Here is a 12,199-nt window from a genome sequence, read left to right as displayed (position 1 = left end):
TGGCGAGGAGCGCGCGCTCGGCCGGCTCCGCTCCCCCAGCCGCCGGCGTTCGCCCAGCAGCCCCTGGCTGGACCATGGCGACTGGCAGTAAGTGCGCTCGGGCCGCCGAGGCCCCGGGTGGGAGGCCGCGGGGCCCACGGGTGGGAAGTTCTCTTTCCGACGCCTGCCTTTGTGCCAGGCTTGCGGGAGCGGCGGCCGGGGTCCCTCCCCCCCACCTCAGCCCCGGGCGAACCCCTGCCGCTCTGCCCATCAGCCTCGGCTGCCTGGCGGGACTCGAGAGGCGCAGGTGGTTCTGGCAGCCCGCCCGGGAGGGATGTGGCCGAAGGGCGTGCTCCGATATGGAGGGGACACAGCGATGCCGCGGGGCCTGTCATCGAGCCCTTTAGGGGCAGTGCCCCCAGGCCCAGACCCAGCCTCTGGGGAAGCCTGCCACTAAGGCGCCGCGAGCTTTTGGCGCTGTCAGTTCAAGGTTCGCCGGGAGTTTGGGTTGGATTTGCGCGCTTGCCTTCTGGGGATCAGGGTGGCTTGACTGGTGGGCAGCCCAGTGGCCCCACCTGGGCCATGTCCCCAGCGGGCAGCTGAGGGATGGCCAGAGACCGCATCTGGTCACCACCGACGGTAAGTGGGGTTAGCGCGTGGACATAGGTTAAAACTACTGAATGGAAGTGTTGGAAGGCGCTAAGCTGGGCTCCTTTGAGCATCTTGGCACCACTGCTTTCTTGGCTCAGTGCTTTTGGAAATGGAATCACGTCTAGGAAAGCTGGTTAAGTAAGCTGTATTGGAAACTGGATGCATATTGATAGAGTCTCAAGGGGAGATCAGAGTATAACCATCAGTTTCACCTGCCCTCCTACCTTGTAGGAGGTGCTGTATCCAAAGCCCTTACCACACACCTGGCACATGTTAGGGAACCCTTCAACGGATGGATGGATGGATGGTGTATTGGTTAGAGAGGAAGTTTGACAGGCATTTTTGAGGTGTGAGACAGGAAAAAGATGAGAAGATGGAGGTCCACATTTCTGCAATAATTATTTTTCTTTTTTTTTTTTGAAGTTTATCTTTTTTGAGAGAGAGTGTGAATGGGGGGAGGGGCAGAGAGAGAAGAGAGAGAGCACCCCACATGGGGCCTCACTACCCATCAGCAGGGAGATCGTGGGCCCAAACCAAGAGTCCCATGCTTAAACTTAATTGACTAGGCCACCCAGGTGCCTCTTTTTTTCTTTGAAACAAACTGTTATCCCAGCCAAGAATACAGCTTTGGTATGGTGCAGAGAGTGTAGGTTTTTGTGGCCAACCAGAGCTGTATTTTAAACTTACAAAATTCACTAGTAGTGGGGCTGTGTCAAATATCCGTGGTTTCTTATTTTAAAATATTTATTTATTTTGAGGGGGGCATGGGGGAGAGAGAATCCCAAGCTGGCTCTGCACTGTCAGCTCAGAGCCCTTCCGGGGCTCCATCTCACAAACTGTGCGATCATGACTTCAGCCAAAATCAAGAGTGGGACACTTGACCCACTGACCCACCCAGGCACCCCTTTGTTTCTTTTTTTTTTTTTTTTTTTTGAGAGACAGAAAGAGACAGCAGGAGCAGGGAAGGGTCAGAGCGAGAGAGGGAGACACAGAATCTGAAACAGGCTCCAGGCTCTGAGCTTTCAGCACAGAGCCTGACGTGGGGGCTCGAACCCATGAACCGTGAGATCATGACCTGAGTTGAAGTCGGACACTTAACCGACTGAGCCACCCAGGTGCCCCACCCCTTTGTTTCTTTATTTTTAAAGTCAGGATAAAGCTAACATATCTTTTGCGTAGCGCTGGGCACACAGTTCGTCCTCAATAAAGGCTGGTCTCCTGCCCTCTTTACTATCATATTATATGTGTGGAGATACCAACATCTTTGTCTCCTTTTTCAATAAAAATTGAAGTGTTTTTATAATAAGATTAGTTAATCTGGGCCAAGCCTCCCCCTTTCTCTCCTCATTTATAATCTTTTTTTTTTTTTTTTTTTGGTCTAGGGAAAGAAATTATGGATTTAGGCTTTTGTTAACAAAGTAAGACTCAACAAAGGAAAAGATATTTGGCCTTGTTCTTGTATTTCTTAAGAAAAACAAAGACAAAGGAGCTTGACGTATCTATAGGCATTTGTGCATCACACCAATGCAGTATGACAGTGTTCTATTATTCATTTTCTATATTTTGGGCAAAGATGATACATTTGGTATTCTAGAAAAAAACTGGCCATGCTTCTGTCCCAATTTATTTAGATAAATGTTTCTTCTATTTCCTTTCATGGCATTTTCAACTCTACTGAAGAGTCAAACTTTATTCCATTGATGTTGTTTATGGAAAAATTATAATATTTAACCAGATTATCTCATGAGCTGATTTTTAGGCACAGTCTGAAATCTGTTTATTCTCAGCTGGGATGGAGCTGAAAATTTTCCAAGGTAGAGTGGATAATTAGTTTGTCTTTGTTCTTATTCTGAAGTAGTGTGAGTGACTTTCTACATGTCTCTACTATGGAAATGAAGAGAAGGGAAGTTTTCTCAGTCATTGTCTTGAACAATTCTCCCTAAGTCTTAACTGTATTTACAGCATCAAGTCCCATAGTCCTCTTATAGTTAGCAGAAGAGTGGTTCTGAAACTGGAGTCCAGGGCTCCTCCCAGACAGAATTCTCAGCCTGACTGTGTATTAGAATTACCCCAAGAGCTTCAAAACAACAACAACAACAAACAAAAACAACAACAACAGCTCTGGTATCTGTCTATACCTATCTATCTTTCAACATTTTTTAAAAGGCTTATTGATTTATTTTGAGAGGGAAAGAGAGTGTGAGTGGGGAAGGGGCAGAGAGAGAGGGAGACAGAGACTCCCAAGCAAACTCTCCACTGTCATAACAGAGCCCTACGTGTGTCTTGATCTATGATCCTGAGATCATAACCTGAGCCAAAATCGAGTAGGTCACTCAATAGACTGAGCCACCCAGGCCCCTCTTTCTTTTCTTTTCTTTTCTTTTTCCTCCCTCCCTTCCTTCCTTCCTTTCATTCATTCAAGTTTCAGACTTAAATGTGTATTTGAATGACGTGGAAGTCTTGTTCAAACAGACTGCTGGCTCCACCCATAAGTTTCTGATACAGTAACTCTGGATCTCTGCTGGAAAATTGACAGTTCTAACGAGTTCCAGGTGATGTTGAGGCTCCTGTGCTTCCTAACTTTCTCTCTACCTCTGCAGGTGAGAGGCAGGTATGCATATAGAGGACAGTCACTTCCTTGGCAGTCCTGTCCTGTCACTCTGCAGCTGGGACATGGCCGCATTATGATATATCAGACCTGGGCACCGTGCTGCCTTAGGGCTACAGCTGACTGCTCTCCCCATTTTTCTCCCCCAGGAAATTTCCCCTTGAGAGAAATATTGGTTCTAAAGCCAGGCAAAATCTGAATGCTCTACTCCAGTCATTTCTAGAAGGAATCCAGAAGGACCTTCTTTATGAATGTGGTATGTAAGTGGATATAAAATACAGAGATACTTTAAAAATATTTGCCTGGCAACTTATAACCTTCACATCATAAGAAGGTGACAAATAGAACGAAAATATCCTTATGTCCAGACAACATGCTAAAGGCTGATTCCCAAGGAGGAATGGAGAATCTGAGGACCTCAGCTTTGTCTTCAGTGAGTTGTCATGAAACGGTACAGAACTTGTGATCTTCAAACTAAATTCCCCTTGGGCTATTCATATTTCTATTTGGATAATTCAGGTTATATGATCTTTAAAAGGCTGAAGAAATTGGGGTGAATTGGAAAAAAGGGGAAGAGATGAGCAGGGAAAAAGTGGTGTTACATGAACATCCCAGTTACTATAGAAAATGGTGGTACTTAGGTATTTGAACTATGTTTCTTGATTGCTTCATTAACAAGTGCTCCAGATTTTTTTGTGAAGTATTTTTTCTTTTTTTCCCATTTATGTCATTTGCTTCATTCCTGATATTTCTCCTTATGAGTCTTTATTATTGAAGTCACTGCAGTCTGTTTATGGGCATAGCTTCTTAGGAACAGCTAGGCATGTTAGGGCAATGTTGGGAATATGTAATTACATTACGCCCCAGAAATCTCAGGCAGGTCTCCAGTGGATGGGTCTTTGTGGGCATTGCTGATGAACATTTAACATTTGGCTTCATAAGGGGAACATCTGGTCCCCATCTGGTTGCTCCTGGGTTACTGGGTGAACTTGTGCCGTTTTTGCTTGGTCCATTCACAAGCTGCTTGCTGGTTATCCACAGGCACTCTCCGCCAGTGGCCAGTTCCTCCCTTCTACTTTCGGTCAGTAACTTCCAGTTTCTTTTTTCCCTATTCTACCTACCCCGGCAGCAATTTCCACTCTGTGCGTAGTGCCTGGGGTAGAAGGAAGAGAGAGCAGAGAGACGAAAAATCCAATGCAGGGCCTTAGCAGGTGAAGGCTGGAGCTTCTAACAGACAGTTAACTTGAGCTGTTCAGGATTTAGGATATTTAGGATTTTAAAGAAAATTGCTTGACTTTGAGTGAAAATGATTTGTTCTTGAGTAAAGTGATTTCCAATTCCAAAGATTATTTAAAAAAAACTTACAAATAATGGCAATTAAAAAGTAGAGACCAACTAAGATTTGGAAAATTACTACTTTGCCACCATCACAGTAAGAATTGATTCCTGAAGGAATCATCCATGGATGCTAAGCTATCGTGTGAAAATTTGAAGACCAGAATATTTACATTCTTATAGAATTTCCCCACAGAGGACTTACTACTTGCAAAAAGGAAAATGCTAATTTTATAGTGGAGGAACCTGGGGGTACACTACCTTACCCAAATACTCAAAGTTAATAATATTGGTAATGGGACAAAATGAGATCCTTCCTGATATGAAGCACTGAGAAGGGCACAATGCTACTTGTGCCAAAAATGGCACAAGTACTCGTTCTAATGAAGGGGAAATAGCAGACAAACCCAAATCGAGAGAGCTTTCACAAAAGTCTCTGGCATGAAAAATGGCTGACACACTGTTCCAGAGTGAAGGAGACTAGAGAGACAAATGCTATAGGTAATCTTGGATCAGGTCCTAAACTAGGAAAATGTTACAGAGGACAATATTGTGATAATTGGTGACATTTGAATATAGATTGTATATTGAAAAATAGTCTTTTTTTTTTTTTTTTTTTTTTTTGAGAGACAGAGCAGGGGAGGGTCAGAGGGAGAGGGAGATACAGAATCCGAAGCAGGTTCCAGCACAGAGCCTGACACGGGGCTCGAACCCACAAACTGTGAGATCATGACCTGAGCTGAAGCCAGACGCTAAACCGACTGTGCCACCCAGGTGCCCCTATTGAAAAATAGTCTTATATCAAAGTTAAATTCTTTAAATATGCTATTTTTATTGTAGTTTGGAAGGGAATGAGTATATTCTTGGGGGAAACTGAAATATTTACTGGTGAGGGAACATGATATCTGCAACCAAATCTCAACAGGTTTGGGAGAAAAATATGTATATGTATGTTATACAAAAAATAAAGATAACATATGACAAATATTTAACATTTGTGAAATCTAGGAGTTCTTTGTACTATTCATGCAATTCTTCTGTTGAAAAAGGAGAGAGAAACCCCCAAATAACTTATAAATGACAAAGCTGGATGACAATCTGTAGTTTTAGGCAGTACGGTCTAGTACTATTGAGTTTACTTTTTGAAATAAATCATGTTGAAAGACTGAGTTCTGGACTCCTAATTTTGGTTTGAGAGCATAACATTAACAAGCCCGTTTATTACAGACAACTTATATACATGAAAAGAGAGAATGGTGTAATAAACCTGCATGTACTCAGTAGGGTTTTTTTTTTTTTTTGGCAGTATGTTACATCTATCTCTGCACTACTTTTTTGGGGGAGGAAGTATTCTAATAGCAAATTCAAGAGGTGCCTGGATGGCTCAGTTGTTTTGAGCGATGATGACTCTTGATTTTGGCTCAGGACATGCTCTCAGGGTTCATGAGATCAAGCACTTTGTTGGGATTTTTCTCTCTCCCTCTCTCTTTGCCCCTCCCCTGCTTGCAGGTGCTCTCTGTCTCTCAAAATAAAAACCTAAAAAAAATTCAAGATATCATGTTACTTTAACCACTGATGCCTCAGTGTGCCTCTGTGCACACGTATCCCCTCCCATAACGCCCATGCTGCTTGTGCACTTAGGAAAAGTAACAATTCTGCAGTAAGAGAGGGTAACATTTGGATATTGTTATTGTTACAGAATAGTAACCAGAGTTCTAAGAAATGTATTGATTTGACATATATGGGTTGTACACTTGTTTTAAGTTTGAAAAGCTGACTAAACCTGGTAATTATGAATAGCGTAGAAAAAAGGATCTGAGAAGCTGGTTGTTCTTGTGTTTTCCAACCTCCTCCTTTTCTTTCTTTTTTTTTTTTTTTTAAATGTTTAACGTTTATTTATTTTTGAGAGAGAGAGTGCGAGACAGAGAGAGAGAGACAGACAGAGACAGAATCTGAAGCAGGCTCCAGGCTCCAAGCTGTCAGCACAGATCCCGACATGGGGCTCAACCCATGAATGGCCAGATCGTGACCTGAGCCAAAGTGGGACACTTAACCGACTGAGCCAGCCAGGCTCCCGTTTTTTAAACCAAGAATTAAATTATGGAAGAAAACATGAGGATAGATATGGAGGTCGTATTCTGGCCTGATTTACCTATTTGACGTTACCCTATTGAAACCTTCTGAAAGTCAGAATGACTGACTTCATGCTGAATGAGGAGAATCCCATATGTTTTAAGTTCAGTATGGCAACTTTGATTTGGTAAGTCCAGAGAAGCCTTTCCTTGCTGATCTGAGTCTCTAATGTTTTGTATAGAAATGGGTCAGATCTCTCAGGAGGAATAAGCTGCTTCCTGCATATGGTAGGTTTGGATGACACTTGTTCTTTTAGATCACTAGGATATTATCTAGTTATTAACTATTATTTAACATTTATGGGTTGATTAAAAGATGCCTACTATGCCATTTAACAATGATTATGTATATATTAAAATATGGTAAAACTCATTGACAGCTCTTTCTAATAAACAGGAGATATCTGAAGTATATATTGAAGTATATATCTGAAATATAATAAAAGCCTTATACACATCCATTATACTCCCAGTTGTAGATTATGCACATCTGATTTTAGGAAGTTTAAATTTATGCATATGTACCATTTGTAATAGATTTTCTTAGAAAATAAGAGTATAGGGGCGCCTGGGTGGCTCAGTTGGTTAAGAAGCCGACTTTGGCTCAGGTCATGAACTCATAGTTCGTGAGTTTTAGCCCCGCATCGGGCTCTGTGCTGACAGCTCAGAGCCTGGAGCCTGATCCTGTGTCTCCCTCTCTCTCTCTGCCCCTCCCCTGCTCATGCTCTGTCTCTTAAAAATAAATAAATCTGTTAAAAAAAAAAAGAAAATAAAAGTATAATATTCTTGAGAGTTCTAATTTTAGGAATGCAGTAAGCCACATTTTATAGTTTGATTTACAATGAAATGAAGGTTAAGAGACATAAAATGATTTTATCCACTCTATGTGAAAATTACACTGCCTTACATACTAATGTATTTATGTACTATTTTAATTATAATCTATTAACCAATGAAAATTAGATTTTCAATTGACTTAGCTCAACAGACAATGCAAAACATTAATGAACTCGGTGTGGTGGTGGAAGAAAGTTCAGGCTGAGTTTCAGAAGAGCCCAAGTTCTGACCTCTGGACCTAACACTCACTGCCTGGGCAACCTTGGGTAAACTGTCTTATTCCACTTAGAGAAGGTGCAAAAACTAAATGAGGTGGTGCATATAGTAGGCATTAAATGTTTCCTCATCCTCTACAAGATCTTTCCCATAACATGTGATTCATGTTACAGGAATAATCTGTCCTTTAGAAATGGAGTGCCTAGGTATTGATTCCATTTTTCTTTGTGAAAAACACAAAATGAAGACTAAATTAACTTTCAAAACATAAGACTCTCCAGAAGAGAATCTAGGAGAAATCACCCAAAGGTGAGGAACTCAGATATAAAGGTTTAAATCATGGTGTTTTCTTTCCCAAGACCTATCATTTTGCACACCTGTGCTTGCAGCTGTATTGTGAGCATGTGAGCTTGTAGTACATGTGCACACGTACACTTTTTAATAACCTCGGGAGAGCTCAGTGATGATCTCTCAGAGGAGCTACCACAGCTGTCTCTTTTATGGGAGATCCAAGAGGGCTCTGGAATCCTCGCTGCTGACTTGGTGCTGTGATCCCTTTGGCCTTCGTAGTCTTGCCCCTCATTTGGACATGACCGATAGGTAGTTGTAGTACTGAGTGGTTGCTGTTTTGGGGTGTCTCCCCAGAATTTGATCCCCCGTTGGCTCTGAAGTCTTATAAAAGCCTGTCCAATGATGATGATAAGCCTGAGGAAATTTCTGGTTGTCCCATTATCGAGGTTTAAAAAGGTGTGATCTTCCAATAAGGTCCATAATGACCTCATCCTCCTGATGTCCCTGCTGCTCCTGACCTTGGACGTCCAGGTTCTGAGAGTAGCCTTTCTCTGTCTTATACTCTTGCCCTTGGAGACCCGCCCCCTGTCCATCTTGATATTCCCTGTTTCTCCGGCATTTCCGCCCATGCTCTCACTCTCCTATCGGCCTACCTGTTTTTTCCTTCCCTTTCATTTGAATGGTGGCTGAGCGACAGTGGCTCTGTCAGCCTCAGGCTCGTAGAGTCCTCAGCAGCTAGGCTGCCTTTAACCAGCCCTCCCGGCTTCTTTGTCCTCAGACTCTACCATCCTGTCCTCAGGCTTTTTAGAGGCACATTACAATGTTCTTCTTGACTGGTCCATTAGCATAAGATCAATTGTTAGATTTTAGTGATGATAATTACAATTGTATGTTATTTTTCTTTGTGCTCCCCCTGTATTTGTAATCTATTGCTGTATAACAAAGTACCACCAACTTAGTGCCTTAAAACAACACATTCATCTCACAGCTCTGTTAAGCCAGCAGTCTGGGCGGGGCTTCTGGGAGTTGGGAGTCTGCAAGGCTACAATTAAGGTGTCAGGCAGGGCTAGTTCTCATCTGAAGGCCTGAGGCTTGATTAGCATTCCCTTGGCATATCATTAGCATATCACATGTTGGCAAGATTCAGACCCTTGCAGGCTCAGGGACTGAGGAGCTCCGATCTCATTGGCTGGAGGCCACTCTCAGGTCTTTAATACATGAACCTCCTTAATATGTCCACTTATTTCATCGCAGCTAGCAAGGGAGGGTGTCTTCTAGCAAGGCAGGTATTAAAATCTTAAGTGATAGAATCATGGAAGTGACATCATATGACCATTGACATATTTTATTGGCTAGAAGCAACGTACAGATTCCGCCTACACTCAAGGGTGTGAGTACCAGGAGATGGGGGCGGTTGGAGACCATTTTAGAGTCTGTCTGCCAAATTTCCTGTGAAACTTCCAGCATCTTCTTCAAATAGCTGTTTGCTTGGAGTATCACTCTCTTCTTTATTTTGTTGTTATTTATTAATGTTTATTTATTTTTGAGAGAGAGATAAGAGTGTGAGTAGGGAGAGGCAGACAGAGAAGGAGACACAGAAGCCAAAGCAGGCTCTGAACTATGAGCACAGAGCCCAAAGTGGGGCTCAAATTCATGAACTGAGAGATCATAACCTGAGCTGAAGACTGATGCATAGCTAACTGAGCCACCCAGGTGCCCCATCCTCTTTAAAACCTGAGCTTATATCGGGTGGTAAAGCCTGAAAGGATCATTGCCTTGGCCAGAAAAGAAATTGTTCTCCTCCCTCCTACCAGAGAGGTGTTGTGCTGGAGGAATGATGGTAGAGCAAGGAAGGGTACTATTTGGTCTTGGAGCTGAGTTACTGGGGAAGTTGTGTCTGAATGAGACGCTGCTGAGGGGAGCAGAAGACTGTGTGCTATGTGAATTAATTTTAAGAAAACTGTTAAAAATTAAAAAAATCGAAACACTCCAAATGTCTCATTTTTTGAAAAGTTAACAAATGAAGGATGTCAGGACAAAGCTATGAAATTAGGATTGAAATTCGGTGAAGGTCCCAGAGCAAGAAAAATAAAGGGGAGGAGAACACTACCAAAGAGAAGCTGTTTTGTCATGGGGGAGAATGGGTTTTATTAAGGTGCCTGGTCAGTGTGTGAGCATTGTAAGGGCATGAGAGGTTATATAAGGTTTAAGTGTCTATCTGTGTTGCATTCTTATAAATGATGTTATCCATCTCAGACTACTGTTTTTGACTTAGAGGAGGGCAGATACCCAGACATTGGACAGTTCCTGACTGCTGATAGTATTGTTCTGGGCAACAACAAACTGCCAGCTGAATTCTTGCTCTAAAATTGACTCTGAGTTTAGAGTATGGAATGCCCCTGAAGCGTTTTTCTTCAGTGGTAAATGTGGATTTTTATTTCATGTCCCTTTCTTGAAACTCTCAGCATCTTGATGTTGTTAGTTGCTACTTACTGCCTGGAAGCTATTCTATCATAAAAGAAATGTAATCATAGTCATTAGCTACTCCTAATCAAAATAAGACTGTTCTACCTTTAATAAATTGAGTTGGATCCTGGAGACAAACATTTACATTTTTATCTGATAAAGTTAGCCTATACACAATGAATAGAAGGGAGGAGTCTGAAATTATTTTCTTAAAAGGGCTGTCTCCCATAATGTGTCCCAAATCACAGGCCTTGAGTCTTTATAGACTCTCCAACAGATGCAACTGTCCAGTAGATTCTCAACAGAATCCATTGCTTGTTTTATCTCTACCTCATAAGTACCCCCCACCCCCCGCTTTTGGCCTCTCTCTAGTCTGTATGTTCTTTGAGGGACAGATCTATGTTTAGGCATATTTTCTCAATTTTGTCATTCTGAATAAACATGGTGCCTTGCATAGAGTGACCCCTCACATGGCTGCCAAATTGTTTCTCTAATGCAAGACTTTTCTTTTTCTTGGGTTCCCTTCTTTACTCCGGCACTTCTCAAAGTGTGGACCTAGCAGCCAGGGTGGGGGAGGTCCCTAAGACTTCAGAGGGTCGGTGAGGTCAAAGCTACTTTCATAATAATACCAATATTGTATTTGTCCTTTCATTTTCCTTGCCTGCTCTTCAGAATTGGCAGAAGCACAGAGGAGCAGGGACCTCTTCCCCGTGTGGCTAATGAGGGTTGTGCCTGTGTATTCCATTGCTCACCTAGTTCAGTTCTCAAAACTTTCCTGTGTCAAGATTGATCTTATGCATGGATCACTTAGGGGTGTGCTCAGGACTTTCTACCCAGATTTCTGGGTTTACTCTGTCTAGTTGCCTCTTCTCTGTCATCTTCACCCCTCTTCCCCCTGTGAGATGAGGTAGTGTGCTGCCACTTTGCTGCCCTTCACTTGCTACAGCCTGGTGGGCAATAGTGCTCTCAGCCATGGTCTGTGGCCTCTGTGGTCATGGTGCCAGTGTAGGGAGGGAGGGCCATTGCCTCAGTGCAGAGCAGGGATGGTCCACGGGGCTGCACCGCCCTGTGTGCAGCCCACCCTGGAAGAGGAGGTCTGTTGCCTTGGGTTTGGTAGTCTAGGGTGGGGATGGTCAGCAAGGCTCCTCCCCTGGGTCTCCACAGTGCCTGGGGAGGAGGTAGAGGGAGCTAGCTCTTCTGTGCTGTTTGCTTAGAGTAGGCTAAGTATATTAAAGGAGGTTCTGTGGGGTGGCTCAGTCATTCGAGTGTCTGACCCTTTTCTAAAAATTTTTAATGTTTTTCATTTAGTTTTTTGAGAGACAGGGACAACGCGAGCAAGGAAGGGTCAGAGAGAGAGGGAGGCACAGAATCCGAAGCAGGCTCCAGGCTCTAAGCTGTCAGCACAGAGCCCGATGTGGGGCTCGAACCCATGAACTGGGAGATCATGACCTGAGCTGAAGCTGGACGCTTAACCGACTGAGCCACCCAGGCACCCCAAGTGTCTGACTCTTGATTTCGGCTCAGGTCATGATCCCCAGGTTTATGGGGTCAAGCCCAGTGTTGGGATCCATGCTCAGTGGGAAGCCTACTTAAGATATTCATTCTCTCTCTCCCCCCCCCCCTCTCTCTCCCTCTCTTCCTGTCTCCCTCTCTCTCTCTCTCTCTCTCCCCCTGCCCCCCTCTA

General features: G+C 43.4%; 1 protein-coding gene across 1 annotated transcript in view; it reads left to right on the top strand.

Moving 5' to 3' along the window:
* Nucleotides 1-30: 30 nt before the first annotated feature.
* Nucleotides 31-12,199, top strand: part of SYT16 (synaptotagmin 16) — a 256,291-nt gene continuing 244,122 nt past the window's right edge. Inside the window, exon 1 of the mRNA XM_029952620.1 lies at nt 31-87. Coding sequence (XP_029808480.1) covers nt 75-87 — 13 coding nt within the window. The 5' untranslated portion in view covers nt 31-74. The remainder of the gene's footprint in view (nt 88-12,199) is intronic.

The sequence above is a fragment of the Suricata suricatta genome, chromosome 9, assembly GCF_006229205.1.
Source record: "Suricata suricatta isolate VVHF042 chromosome 9, meerkat_22Aug2017_6uvM2_HiC, whole genome shotgun sequence".
NCBI lineage: Eukaryota > Metazoa > Chordata > Mammalia > Carnivora > Herpestidae > Suricata > Suricata suricatta.
This window is presented reverse-complemented; position numbering and strand designations above follow the sequence as displayed.